General features: G+C 40.8%; 1 protein-coding gene across 1 annotated transcript; it reads right to left on the bottom strand.

Annotated features, from left to right (window-relative positions):
* Positions 1-1,438: 1,438 nt before the first annotated feature.
* DTD2 (D-aminoacyl-tRNA deacylase 2) lies at positions 1,439-10,095 on the bottom strand. Its single transcript, XM_069784022.1, has 3 exons — positions 9,963-10,095; positions 3,829-3,898; positions 1,439-1,789 (listed from the first exon to the last, which is right to left on the bottom strand). The coding sequence occupies exons 1-3, from the start codon at positions 10,071-10,073 to the stop codon at positions 1,464-1,466; spliced, it is 507 nt and encodes a 168-aa protein (XP_069640123.1). The 5' UTR covers positions 10,074-10,095; the 3' UTR covers positions 1,439-1,463.
* Between the last annotated feature and the right edge of the window lie 4,159 nt (positions 10,096-14,254).

Below are 14,254 nucleotides of genomic sequence, written 5' to 3'. Positions count from 1 at the left end.
TTTGTATCCGTTCAAAAAATGTGATTCTTATGGCATAGTTTGAGCCTGCAGATTACACATGCAGTTATGTTTTTTAAAAAGTAAAGACAAGGACAGAATATTTGTTACTACTGACCTACAATTTAAGATTGCACAAGCTGGCATGCTTGCTAACCACGAGGTTTTGCATCTTTTCCAGAAGAATTTATTATTTAAATGGGAACTCTGGATAATTACTGCAAACCATATAATTGTCTAATTACACTTTGAACCCTTCTAAATTACTGACTTCATGATGCTGCAGTAAAAGAGAAACTTGACTCACAGGATGAATGCACTTGTATCAGTTTTGAATTTGCCCCATTTTAATGTAGCTGTTCTGTTCTTGCTGCCTTACAAGACAGAATTTCCCATTATATCTTCTTAACACCAGCTGTTAATAATGTTTATGACAGTACTGCATAGGGGGTCAGCTGGGAATGGGGCCCCAAATGTGCCGACACTGTATATAAAAGAAATATAAGCTAGTCTTTGCCTGGCGGATTCAATAGACAAAAAGCTGGAAGGAAGCAATAGGGGCAGAGGCAACAATGAGATGGCAGCATACATCGTACCATTTTTATTTTTGTTTTCACTTGAATATTTCAGTCCTTTTCCTGAGGCTCTGTTATGAAAGAATTGAGTAGACAACAAGACCAAGGTAACAAGGACATAGACCAAGCTATAGCAAGCAGCCTATCAAAACACATCAGAGGAGATTTCCGAGTGCAAACTTCAAGAAAGCAATTTAATGGTACTGCCTTGATTTCAGTTTCTAGATGAGCCTGCCTCACTTTTTCTTCCCTGTGTAGCCTGTGTTCAGTCCTAGTACTACCTTAAGTGTCCCAGCCCTACACACTGTGGATGAGAGGGACAGACTTTCTTATTTAGTGCCTACTCTTTAAGACACTGAAAATTCAGTGAATTTGTGCTTTCAATATATTTGTTAGCTAGAATGCATTGCTGTTTTATATATAGAAAACAGAAAGACAAAAATTGTCTGACTTGGAAAATCTAGGGACAAATAAGTAAATCTACAGCATTCTTTTTTTTTTAATCTATAAACTTCACTTCCTCAAGTGTACTTTACAATGGCTAATAAACGTAATACTTCTGTTATTATTTTGTAGTAACAAACATATGCATTACGACATTTTTGTTAATAAAGCCTTCCAAATTATCCACCTTCATTGGATCAATATTAACAATTATTTTGAGCACACTTCAGATGAATATGCACATAAAACACATACTCGTTATCACAAAGCAGTCTCAGGCATCCTTCTATTTAATGGGATTGGCAACACCAATGCAGATGAGTGAAAGTCTTTCTTACACTGTATTTCCCAAACCATTTAAGTACATTAATGCTTAGAAATGAAGGGGAAAAAAAAAAAAAAAGACAACAGTTGCGAGCCAGTACTGTATCCAGGATATTTATTTTTTCAAAATTCAATCAGATGAGTGTAAGGTCCATTTGTATCCAGTTTTAACACCTGCCTGTTTCCGTATGTGCCATGCTTGACGAGAACACCTGCTTCCATGCATTTGGCATTGGCAGCCAGTTCTTTTTCACACAAAGTCACAAACTGAGAATAAAGTTCAAGCCCTTTTTCTTTTTCAATGTTTGCATGGTACTGCATCTTTCTTCCCTTCAGTTTACCACCTAGGGTAGCTTGTGGTATGATTAGCACATCACCTGGTAAATCAAGAACAGAAACGTACTTGCTGCTTTCATTCTCACTTAATTTAACATTCAACAGCATATTGACTGCAAATAAAAATAAAATAAGAGTTAGTGTAACTAAAGCAAATTAAACAGGACCTAATGTAACACCATAAACAAGATTCAACAAATATTGCGATGCGTGACAAACTATTCAAGTACAAGAAACTGCTTATTAATGAAATGAAACATGGACAGTCAATAAATACTATCAACCAACTAAGATGTCTGAGTATTGTGAAGAATGTGAAGGATATTTATATTAATATAATTTGTCTAAAGAGTTATTTTGGGGGGGGAGCGGTTGGCTGTCTGAAATCCTGAAGTTGACTCTAGTTGGACACCCCCAAAGGAATCCAGGATCCAATTAGTGACCCTAACTTAATTGCCTGATACTCAAATAGGCAACATTTGCACAACACTACACATTGTAGGAGAAAAACACCATCTTCAGTGCACGTTGGAGAAGTTTCTGCCCTGACTGTCTTTTCATTCTGTTTGCAGTTCGCAGCAGGACCCAGCACTGATCTGGGCTGAAGCCACAGCTCAGCAGTTTGGTCTGAAGTGGAGTGAGTGCCCTTCAGCACTCCACTTCGAGACGTGCAGGTGCCAGCTTGTCTTCTGAGAGAGGAAATGGGCAGGAAGGTCAGAGATGCAATTTGGCCCATAAGCCAGAATATATAAACTTGCAAATAAAATCAATGCATTTACTAACAAATTTTCGAATGTTTCCATAACAACTCAAATAATTCCCCCAAAACTTCCTCCAACTCTGTAAAAGCTGTGAGGGTACTAGTCATGCCTCCAAGCCTATAAAAGTTTAATGTTGCTCAAAGCAAAAAGAGCTGAGTTGTGATTCAGGAACCAAAACCACTCATTTAAACAGTTTCAAAATATATTTTTTAATATCCTTAAGGAGGATGGTCATAGATGAGTCTCCTAGTAGAAAACAGAACTTACTTTTTCTGGCCTGTTTCAGCTGCCACACAGCTGAAAAGGTCATTATTCTCAAGTAACACTCTCATGAAACTCTCACAAGCACAAAATCAATTTTCCTATCATAGCTTTAAATACACCCAAAGATTTCAACTTAGTTTAGCATCAGAGAATGACTGTGCCCTCCAAGACCAAGAGAGAACCCCCCCAGGAGCTGCTCTCAGCAGTTTTGATAGCACCTGTGCTTGTGCACTGCCAGGTCTTTCTGCGGGTCCCAGCAAGCAGCCTGAAATAGACTATTGTTACATGACCTTTTGCAAAACAACTAATATCAGCCAGCCACAGAAAAGAAAAGGGGCAGTTTTATCTGGAATATGTGGCAACACGGAATTTCTCAGGTGATCCAGTGCTACTCATGGAGAAAAGGAGGGAGAAGAAATTAAATAAAAGTAAGAAAGAAAACAAAAAAACCCCAAAACGAAAACCCTCAAGCCAAAACAACAGTGGGTGAAGACAGAAATCACTACCATTTGACCTTATCCACAAAATCTTCTTGTCTTTGATGGAAATGTTAAAGTGTGTGTGGACAAGAGGGAAAGAACTGCAGATATTGCTGTTATTACTTCTGAACCAGAAAACTGCACTTGAAATGCTAACAGTGTACGTAGTATCACTGAAATGAGATGGGAAGGATGCTGTTTAGTTATCCACCCAACTCCCTCTACTGGCTATAATTTTAAATATCCTGCACATACAGTGAGATCAGCGTTAAAGTACTTCTCAAATCAAGCCATGAATTATTTGAAAACAGTTTTCTCTAAATTCAGTTCTGTCCTGGACTGAACATGTTGCCTGATACATGTAATATGTCAAACGGCCAGTGCAGCGCTTTCTCTGTTTGCTAGAATGTTATAATCATGGGAATTGATTTTCTAACAGGCTGATCATGAACAGACAGACAGAGTATGGACAACTGTCAAAAGAAACAAGACCGACCAAACTGTTCTTTCAGCCAGGTGATTGATTTGGAATGATGCTATCTGATGGCTTTTTGATGACTTCTTGTAGAAATGGTTGCTGCCTTCTCTGCCTCTACTGCTTTGCTTCTTTTTCAAACAATACAAGAATTTATAAGGACAATATCATACCAATTTTTGGAACAAGATCCTCATCAGCACCTTTGAAGAAGCATATGTAGATAACAAGCCCTCTCTGGATCTATGAAAGATTACAGAAAACCATGTCAATGTTTCTCATTGTCCACCATGCACACTTGTCATTAAAACTGGTACAAAAAATGACAAAACTACACAACAAAAAAGCTTCCGAGAGTAGTTTTAGTTATTTAGTGTAGCTTCAGACATCGAGTTTACACACCACACTGTGGAATCTTATGAGATATATACTGATTATCTGCACAATGCTTCTACATACAATTAAGCCAATTTATTAGCTCCATGTGAAGCCAAATTTAGTTGGAATGTACAATGTACAGTATTAACATAGACAAGGTGACAAGATGAATTAGTGTACTTAAATCCAGCATAGGAAATTATTTAAGCTTTTTTCCTATCAAACATACAGATAAAATAATTTTCAGTGTAAATTATGAGTTTATTTCCAATTACGAAACATGACAGACACCACAGGACTTGTCAGTGAACTGAATTATATTTTGATGTTAAAAGTAATCAAGTACAGGATAATTCTGAAAAAACAGAGTCTGTTAATTAAAGATTTAAATATGATGACCAAATTAGATATGGTGACAAACAACTATGAAGTTGTTCAGAATATTATAAAGTTGTTCAAAATATTATTTATCCATCTGGGTGAAATCTTTTCAGGGAAATGGGACCTTTCCCCTAATTTGTATAGTGTAAAGGATATGCCACTTCTTTAGCATTCAGAGAGACTACTTGTAGGAACTATCTATTTGAGGGAAGAATTAGGAGAGGAGACAGCACAAGGAAATTCTTGTGTAGCTTTTCTACTCTCTTGGTTAGTTCACAAGGAATGTGTGTACAACAACCTGTGCTTTATTAAGACAAACTGATAGGCTCTGCAGCCAACAGCAATTACATCTCATGCACAAGTATACCTGAATGGTTTAACTTCTTCAGGAAAAAACCAGAAAGGCATACAATGTCCACAGGCATACAGTATCTAAAAAAACCACTGCTTTGTCAAGAATAAGTATCTTTATATGTTTGTTAGAAGAAAAATAAATGCCAGCTTATGAAATACCACCTAAGAGATGCTAACTAGGTTGGGGCAGGAAGGAGTCATTAATATCGACCTTGTCAAAGCAAAAGGCTAAGAAATGTGAATAGTTTCTTAAAAATACCTTTTCAAAATTTTTCCTCCCTTTTCTTTATTTTTCCTTTCCCCTTTTCTTTAAAAGATAAAGGGTTTTGGTGGAGAAAACTTAGCTATACACATGAGATTTTATCCTTCTGTTATTGCAGAGATTAAACAAAATGCTCCAGGCAATGACTGAGAAGAGCTGTGCCTTCTCAACTATTTTTGTAGTGACTAACTTCTAGAAAAAGAGAATGCTCTTTGTAGCCAAAATGTCACATGCTGAGAACTTTCAAAAGCTTTAAATGGTTCCTTTCAAAACTCATTTTGACCACTGCAGAATATTATACAGGTTCCCAAATTACTGCCATATTTCATAAACACTGTAAGAAATATGATGGCCTGAACCTCAAATGACATTTCAAACCATTTGTTTGAATGAGCGACAGAAATGCAGACTGCCAAAAGTTAGATATCCTTACATGTTTAGCTAAATATTCATTCCAGAAACAGACCAGCATCAGGATATTAATAGACACCAACAATGCACACATAGCTACTAATAAAAATGTTTGTGATAAAATAGGCCAAACGCATTTACATTGTATATATCTGACCACAGAAATAAGTGACTCCGTGATATAGCATGCATCACAGAAAATCATTCTAATCCTGAGACTTCTGACAGAGTTTTTTGCACAGTCTCTCATACAGAAGCAAAAATATTCTGCAAGCAACTCATTTTAAAAGACAAAAAGGTAAATAAAGACATCTGCAAGTGCTAAGGCCAGACAGCTAAAGATTAAGTAAAAACATTCATTACTTTTCCAGCCTCTCTCATGATTTGATGCCTACTTTTGAATATACTTTTTATTACAAGATGAAACATACATATTGTATTGAGGGAAATTAGAGGGACAGGAGGTTAAATGAAAAAAATCAAATCAGAGACATGTTAAAGTTGCTAGAGGATGCTTCTATTTATATTGCATGTTTATGATCTTCTAGAACGCTTTTCAACCATGTTATAGTTGAAAACTATTCAACTATTTGTTAAGTTGAAACTTACGGTTTCAGCTATGACTGAAAACTGTGGTTGAACACTATTTTCAACACATGTGCAACCACGTTTCAACTTCCAGTTATGTCTTACTTTTTTGTTCCTTAGTTTTCTTAATTGAATAGAAGATGTAAAATTGAATGCAATTTCAAGAGCTAACCTAATAATAATACATGGCAGTCCTCTGATCTTGTATCAGTGTTCCAGGAGTCCTAGGACTTGTGCTTGTTGCCAGTGTAAGGAATGGGAATGTGTAAACCTTTGGACAAAAGCAAAAACATTGCCATTGCTGAAGGTCCTGTGTAACCTATCAAAGCCTAGCTGACTGCTCTTCAGAGCTATATTTAATGCAGGAAAAATGAAACAAAATAACACAAATAAGAAGGTCATAAATTCAGCATGCTGACGTGCAAACAGCCACTGCAAGGAACTTACATAGTGACAGGCAGGCAGCTGGGCAGGGAAACTGCGCTCTATGTGGATTTTACTGTTATCAGTAAAATGCCTACATAAATAAACCAGCAAAGCAAGTTACTTTGCAACACTGGCATTTATTATACAACTGTCCCAAGTAATCATCAGACCAGGCAACCTGCATTATGAAGGGCTGAAGTACCCAGCCCCTCAGGCCATACAGCCAGCCTTAGCAACACTAGCTCCAAACACTGCTCTTTAGCTCTTTTGCAGGAAAAACAAATAACAAATTCCTTCCTCATCCTCCTTACTAAATACGTTCATCTGAATTTTGCAGGATTTCATTAGCAAAACCCAAATATATTCTGCAAAATGTTATCTCAACTCTACCTTTTTTTTTTTTAGGAAAATTTAATGCAACTGATAATAAGAATGGAGAAACTTTGTAATCCTTAGGAAGCCAGCTTGTGCAACTAACTTATATAAATTATTTTTTGACATTTCTGTTTCAAGTTCAGATTTGCCCCCATGAGAAGATTTCTTCATACTCCTTACATTCAGCTGCAGCAAAGAGAGATTACATCATCTGCCACAGGTCACAGAACAACTCTGTGCCTGGTACTTTGCACCTCTTTTTGCTATCTTAACCAGAAAACAAATCAAGGGAAAGAAGATAAGGGAAAGACAATTTTCACTGCATAAAGCGTAGGCTCTTACACTTTTTAGCTGAATATTCATTTTAGGTTTCTTTTATCCCATAGTTGTGAAATACACCGAATCTCACCTTCTTTCTCCCCTGCCTTTAAAAGGGGTATTCCTTTTTTTCCTCCTAAGTATTTTGCTGCATACATAAACCTTTTATGGATGCTCTCTAACCAACATTTCTCCATAAACAAGACATCCCATCCCCAGTAATCCTCAACAGGCCAGAAAAAACAGAATCACGAAAACACAACGAAGGCAGTGATTCATATATAGATATAAAGTACACTCCTAACCTTTTTCCAGATAAAGAACATCTGCTCTGAAGTTCCTGAAGTACCTACAGGGGTCTCTTAAAGCTCAGAAGCTATTCAAAGCCACCTACATAATGTGCTATTTATAGTACACTAGAAATTTCTCAAGGTGAGGACCTACTTTTAAGTTGTTATAGATCATCAGAAACACACTGGTTTATGTAAATAATAGTTTATGAGGTCTATATTTTTTATTTTTGCATTGACATGCATATATAGGGAGTAACAGTACCCTACCAGAAAACATCAGCAGCAGATTCCATCCAATGACCTCTAAAGTAGTCATACGAAAGAAACTACGAATTTCCCATAGTTTTTTGCTGCACGATGACTAGTTCTTGTTAAAACAGATTTCTCTTAAAGAGCCCCAGGTACCCATGAAAGATTCCCAAGTACCCAAGACAAATATTAGTAAGGTTCATGTCTGAAAAATATCTGCTGCTGAGACCACCCAAATATCTTGCAGATTCCTTTAGTGCTATCTATTACTTTCCCAGTGACTTTAGTTAAGCCATTTAAAACTTCAAATAAGAGATATAAACAGCATAACCTGCTTGTAACAGACCTACGTCATGATATGCCTTTTTTTGGAGAGTTTAAGAGACAGCCGGCAAAATTACATTTCTGCCTTTATTTACTAGATCTACAATTACTTCTGAGACTAGCAAGCTAGCAATAGGTTATTTCTCCTATACTTACGCTGTGCTGAGCAACTTTCACTATAATTAACCCTACACTGAGAGGCTAATAATGCCATACACACAGATGCACTTCAGCCAAACACAGTATCTGTGAGATGACATGTATTTCCTCTGAGTAAAACATTCTGGCTTCCCAGACCACGCTGCAGAATCTAGGTCTTAGGGATCCGCCTGCCTTTTCCGAACAAGGAGAGAAATGTTTTAAGAACAATGCGAAAATCAAACAGTGGAAACACCTAGGGACAGACTTTCTTTTTTTTAAATGCTCTTCAGAGTTGCTGAATGAACTCATAAGCCCTTTAAGCATGCTAGAATTTTTACTTTTAAATACGCAAAGTGACCATATTTAGCCCCTTCTGTTGTTGTGGTCTTTAAGGAGGACAAAAGACAAAACAAAAAAAACCACCCCAAGAGCTAAATAGTTGACACCTGCATAGATGAGTTATTTTAGGGTAGGTAACCCATAAACAGTGACAACTACAGCAGGACAGTACATCCGAAGGGCAGCCCTCATGTTTGGTAAATAGCCCTGGGCTGTAGGCATAGCACATAGCCCAAAGAGTCTGCAGACCTACCTACCTCTCCTGACAGAAGACTACGGGAGGAAAAGGGGTAAATGATAGTATTTCCCTCAAGCTGTGTGATGGTCTACATCCTAAATGTAATTTTTGGTTAATGATCTGGAAAAAAAAAATCAGAACTACTGCTGCCATAGTCCCTCCCATTGCTCTACCTGGCCTTTCTTCTTCAAGTGCACAGTGTGACACAACTAACGAAGCACACAGCCGAGCCCATCGGCCAAGTTGGCAGCACCCTTGTGAAGGCCTATTTCAGAAAGGGCAGATTATGCCAAAGAGGGAACAACAAGGTTGGAGGGGAAGGGGGGTGTTTTGTGGTGGAGCAGCTGTGCTCCTGAGGGGACGGCAGCCTGTGGAGGACCCATGCTGGAGCACAGGGCAAGAATGAGAAGGAGCAGCAGGGAGAAACGGCGGTGCGCTGACCTCAGCCTCCTGTGTGGCTCCTGGCCTCGCTGAAGGGACTGACCGTAACCTTTGGAGACAAGGGGGTCAGGAGTGGGCTCTGGAGTGGAAACTAGGAATGGGGTAGGAGAGGCGTCTGAGGTGAAGCTTAGCCTGCAAAAGGAGGAAGGGTGTGCTCCTCACGGCCAACTATTTGGGTTTCATTTTTCAATGGCCAAATCACTCATTAAATATTTGCGTTAACTGGCAACAAGTTAACTTAAATTCCCCCAGTCAAGTCAGTTTTGTCCCTGACGGTAATGGCAAGCGATTTCCCTGACTTGGCTCTGCCCCACGTGGGGTTTTTTTACTCCTTTCGCTCCCCTTTCCCCCTCCTGGCCGGGGCAGAGAAGCGGCTGGGTGGGCTCTCGGCTGCTAGCAGGGGCCAGCCGGCCGCCCGGGCGGCAGCCGCCGCTCCGCAGAGCGAACCCGAGCGGAGGCAGGCTGCGGGCTCTGGAGGCCAGCACAGGCGGCAGGGCGAGCGGCGGCCTCCTGAAGCTCCGCGGGCGCTGCTGCCGGGGCCACCGACCCGACGGCGCCTCGGGCCGGGACGGCGGTGTCCCTCCCGCTGCGGTCAGCGGGAGCAGCCCCGCTGGAGGCGGACGGGCCGCGACCTCGACCTGCCCCCGCCGCCCCCTGCGCGCGGGAGACGGAGCCTTTCCCTGCCGCCCGCCGCGGAGCGGCCCCGAGCCGCCGCCGCCCGCCCCGCCGAAGGGGGACGGGACGGGACGGGACGATACCGAGAGGGGGGCGGCCCCCGGCGGACGTTACCTCCACCCACTCGGCCTCGCAGCCGCGCTCGGGCGCCTTCACCTGCAGCCGAGCGGACAGGCACTGCTGCAGCAAGGCCCGAGCCAGCGCCGGCCGCGCTGCCGCCGCCATCGCGGGCCCGGGGCGGCCTTGGCCTGAGGGCGGGGGCGGGCCCGCGCCGCGCTGGGGCCGGTCGCCGCCGCCGCCGCCGCCGGGCACCGCCTTTCCGGCCCCGCAGGCTGCTGCCGTCGGCGCCCGAGGGGGCGAGGTGCCCCGTCGCCGGGGGCCGGGGGTCGCGGGCCGCCACGGCAGGCGGCGGGAAGAGTCGGCGGCCGGGGCCGGGGCCGGGGCCGGGGCCGGGGCCGGGACGGGGGCGCGGGCGCCGCCATCCTGCGGGGGAATCACGGGCAAGCCGGGCCTGTGAGCGGCGCCCAGGGAGAGCCCAACGACGGGGCCTGCGGGCCGGCGACGGCTTTGCTCTGCGACTGTTTAACTGCGGCCTGTGTGACACGCAAGCGCTAAAGAAAGCCCTTGCTAAAAATGCAAGAGAAAATCGGCAAATACTGTGTGCCTTTTGCAGAAGGTGAAACGGGGCTTGTCATCTGCCGGTGGCCTCCAAGGGGACGGGCAGCAAGGATGCAGCTTGGAACAGAATAAACAAAATGTTGCTACAGCTCAGCTTACCGATGCCCTTACAGCTAGCAGGAAGCGGGGTTTTGTTTCTTTTTTTTTTTTTTGATGAGAAATGAAAAATCTGCTTGTCTTCTGGTGGGGAAATGTTACGTGCTTGGGGTAAGAATAGTATGCTCTGTGGTTTCTGCATGAAAAAGAAAATCACTAATCTGAATATTCTTTGTCACTTGCTTCTTTAAAAACAAGTAATGTTTGTGTTTCAGGTGACTGAGATGAACCTATCAAGTTGGAGCATTTCTCTTCAATGATACTGCTTTGGAGCAGAGGGAACAGAAAATAATGCAGTGAAAAAGGGATCTGGATAGCTGGGCATCAAAATCACGATCTGAAAAAAAAAAAAAAGTGCATAGTTCCAAAATCAGATCCCATTGCTATTAGGAAAAGTTAAAGTATTGCAACTGCCTCTTTTATTATCTTTCAGGTTTTTGGCTACATAACCTGATATTCATCAAACAGCTCCAAAATCAGAAGAGTTGTGCCTTCCTCCTGTCTGTGAATTCTGACAGATACAAGTTTTGAATAGCATTGGCTTCAGCAAAGTCAGGATAGAGTGATGCAAAATTCAATGTCTCTCTCTGAATTCATTTTAAGACTGAAGATTTTAGTTTTGCAACCATTTAAAAAAAAAAAAAGTAATGCATAACATTGGTAAGAAGCCAAATTTTATTACCTGGCCTCAATCATAGAGTAAGATTATTGAATATTACTATTGCACAGTAAGGGGCAACATGCACTCCTGAATAGCCAGTGTTACACATAGGGGTATATTCAGCTTCTGTCTGTTACTTTAAAATAACATTCTCTCTTGCGTGAGTGTTCAATGAGGTTGCTCTTCCCAAAGCAAATGTTTATGGAAGAAGAGGAAGTCACACGAGGTGGTTTGTGCATAAACTAGCTCATTTTTGCTAGCTGTAGGGTATTGTTAAGTATGAGCTGTTTTTATTTAAATTCAGCTAATTTTATTTAAAATACCTTCTGTTCATTTACTCTAAAGCTGTATCCCCAGACTCATTAAGAAATTTTAATGAGGTAGGAACCCATTTAAAATGAGGGGGTTTTCTATATATATTTGTGATATAAATTGATTGTTAAGGAGAATGGATTATACTACAGTCTGAGCAAATTACGTAAGCAGATTATAAAGGGATATTAATATACAAGGATATTGATTGTTCTTTGTTGCAGTACCAATATTTGCACCAGGATGTGATGGAGAATGTTTATTCATGTGCAAGTTGCCTGTGAAACAGTGTATGGAAAAAATTAGTATGACATCATTATTTATGGATTCTTGGTGGAATTATTTCATATTTGCCTTAGGAAGCCGAATTAATTTTGTAGTAATGCATCTTGAATTTCTTGAATCTTATTGGCCCATAGTTATCTTAGGGGCCTCTCTTTGTATGAAAAAGAATGATAGTAAATTTATTGACTAAATTTTAGACGAGAGTTTGGATTTGATTGTGGTTTTTATATAGAAAAGAATGTCCTGACATGTGAAGAATACATCCATGCATAAAATATATTGGTATTTTTATCAGTTATTATATAAAGACATTTTTCTGCATGTTTTGGATTTAACAGCTGTCCCAGAATATTTCTTGTATCCTCTCTGCTTGTTATCACTGGAGCAGAGAGTAGGTATTTTGAGAACGGTATGCAGAAGACATTTCTGGTTATTTTCACATCAGTTCTCTTTCAGAGGGGCAGATGGCAGTATGAACCATTTCTCACAAATTTCAGTGGACATGTATTTTTCCTTACCCTTTGTCTGAATGGGCATGCTTATTTCATGTATGTTCAATGGAATGAATCCTTTTGTGAAGAGGGGGGTGGGTGCTGGGAGCTCTGCCTCTGCAGGTACTTGGCTTTATCCTGTTCTTTCAGAGAATGAAATGCTAGAGGTCTTTCAGTACCAAAATGATCTCAAGTGGTCTTGAATTCTTCCCTAGGGATGATTTTTTGTTTTGTTTTGTTAGTATTAAGTTTGGTGTTGCATACCATTTGGCAGGGGCAGTAGTTGACTGGAACTTTGAAGGGACAAGATGCATCCTGGATGTTATTCCTTTGTCTATGGTGTCTGAAACCATGATCAAAGGTCTTTCGAGGAGCTATCACATCAACAGAGTGCCCCTAGGTAGTGTCATCTGTTTTGAAGAGAAACTATACAAAGCTGCAGTGGCATTTAGATAACAAAGACACAAAATAGGTTGTTGGGAAGAGTTATATCTCGGTAGAACTACATCTTGTGGGACAGACGTAGCTGAAATGCTGCAGAGTGTCAAGGGAAGAATTACATCTAAACTTTTTATTTTCTCCATTGTCCACTGTGGAACTCTCTCTTCCCACACATACAGAGATTAAAAAAAAAGGGAAGAAGACAAGTAGCAGGGCACAGATAAGGAAGGAAAGAGTACTTAGTTAAGTCGCTTAGAAACATTTAGTAAGGAATCACAGGTGGATGCCACTACTGCTGTGAAGGGTGAGACTGAACTGGTGGACTCTGCTGTGCTAGCTGTTAGAGGTTGCTGTTAGAAGACTCTTTCATCATCAGAGGTGGCCTGGAAAGTCAAATTTGCAGCAATAAATTGCAAACTTCCATCACAAGAAAAAGAAAATTCCACAAAATAACTCTGTAAGCTGGGATTAATGTTTAAATAAAGTACACTTTTTAATTTTGCTGTGCTGAAACAACAGATCAATCCCTCAAAGAAAAAAAATACTGCATATCTTTAGTCTAAGATGTTAAAACTGCCACAAGATAGCTCAGAATGATAGTGTGTTTTGTTTTTGAAGTGATACTTATGGTCTTATCCTGAACTGAGTCAAGTCCTTTGCTTTCTGTTGGATTATGATCCCTTTTTCTTCCCTTTTGCTCCGAGTTTGCTTATTTTGCTTCTGGTTTTGAGCTACTTAGCCTGCTTGTGCTATCTGTCATGAGCTATCTGGCTTTTTATATCTGGTGATTTTTTTTTTTTAATTACTTTTTTTGTAACCTGTTTCTCAGTCTAGTTCAAGACCCAGTTAAGCTTTCTTCTTTCTACAGCCTCAGAATTGCTAGCTGAAATGCTGATTAGCTGGAAAAGAAAAGATACTGCTGAACAGTGATGTGGGTGTAGAAAGAATGAGGTGGTGGTGTTAGAATAATTTTATTGTCTAAGTAGCAGACACATTATGATGACTGTATTTAGTATTGACTTCTCTCTTATTCAAAATGCTGCCCAGACATTAAGATTGGGAGTATGCCTGCCTCCCAACCATCATCCTTCTTCCTCCAGAGGTATTTAAATAAGGAAAGCAGAGAGAGGACATGAAGAATTTCCCTAATACAAGTCAAGCAGCAGAAATGAGATGGAATAGCAGTCCTGTCACTGAAAGACCACAAGTACTGTACAATGCTTATATAAAGCTACCAGAAGTAGCTCTTCCAGAGAAGACATGGGATGAAGACTTATCATCAACTTTGCCTTCCAAACAGACCCCTAGATCTGTTTAGCCTTCAGAAGAAGCATTGCAGACTTCTAGGAGAAGATGATTGAGAGGAAGAGATGACACTGATTTTTATCTTTGTGGCTTGCACCATAGCTCTGAGGAAGGTCATGACTTCTTCAGCCCTAGTT

Source organism: Haliaeetus albicilla, chromosome 5 (genome assembly GCF_947461875.1).
Source record: "Haliaeetus albicilla chromosome 5, bHalAlb1.1, whole genome shotgun sequence".
In the NCBI taxonomy this organism is placed as follows: Eukaryota; Metazoa; Chordata; class Aves; order Accipitriformes; family Accipitridae; genus Haliaeetus; species Haliaeetus albicilla.
The sequence above is the reverse complement of the archived record's forward strand: the minus strand, read 5'-3'. Positions and strand labels throughout refer to the sequence as shown.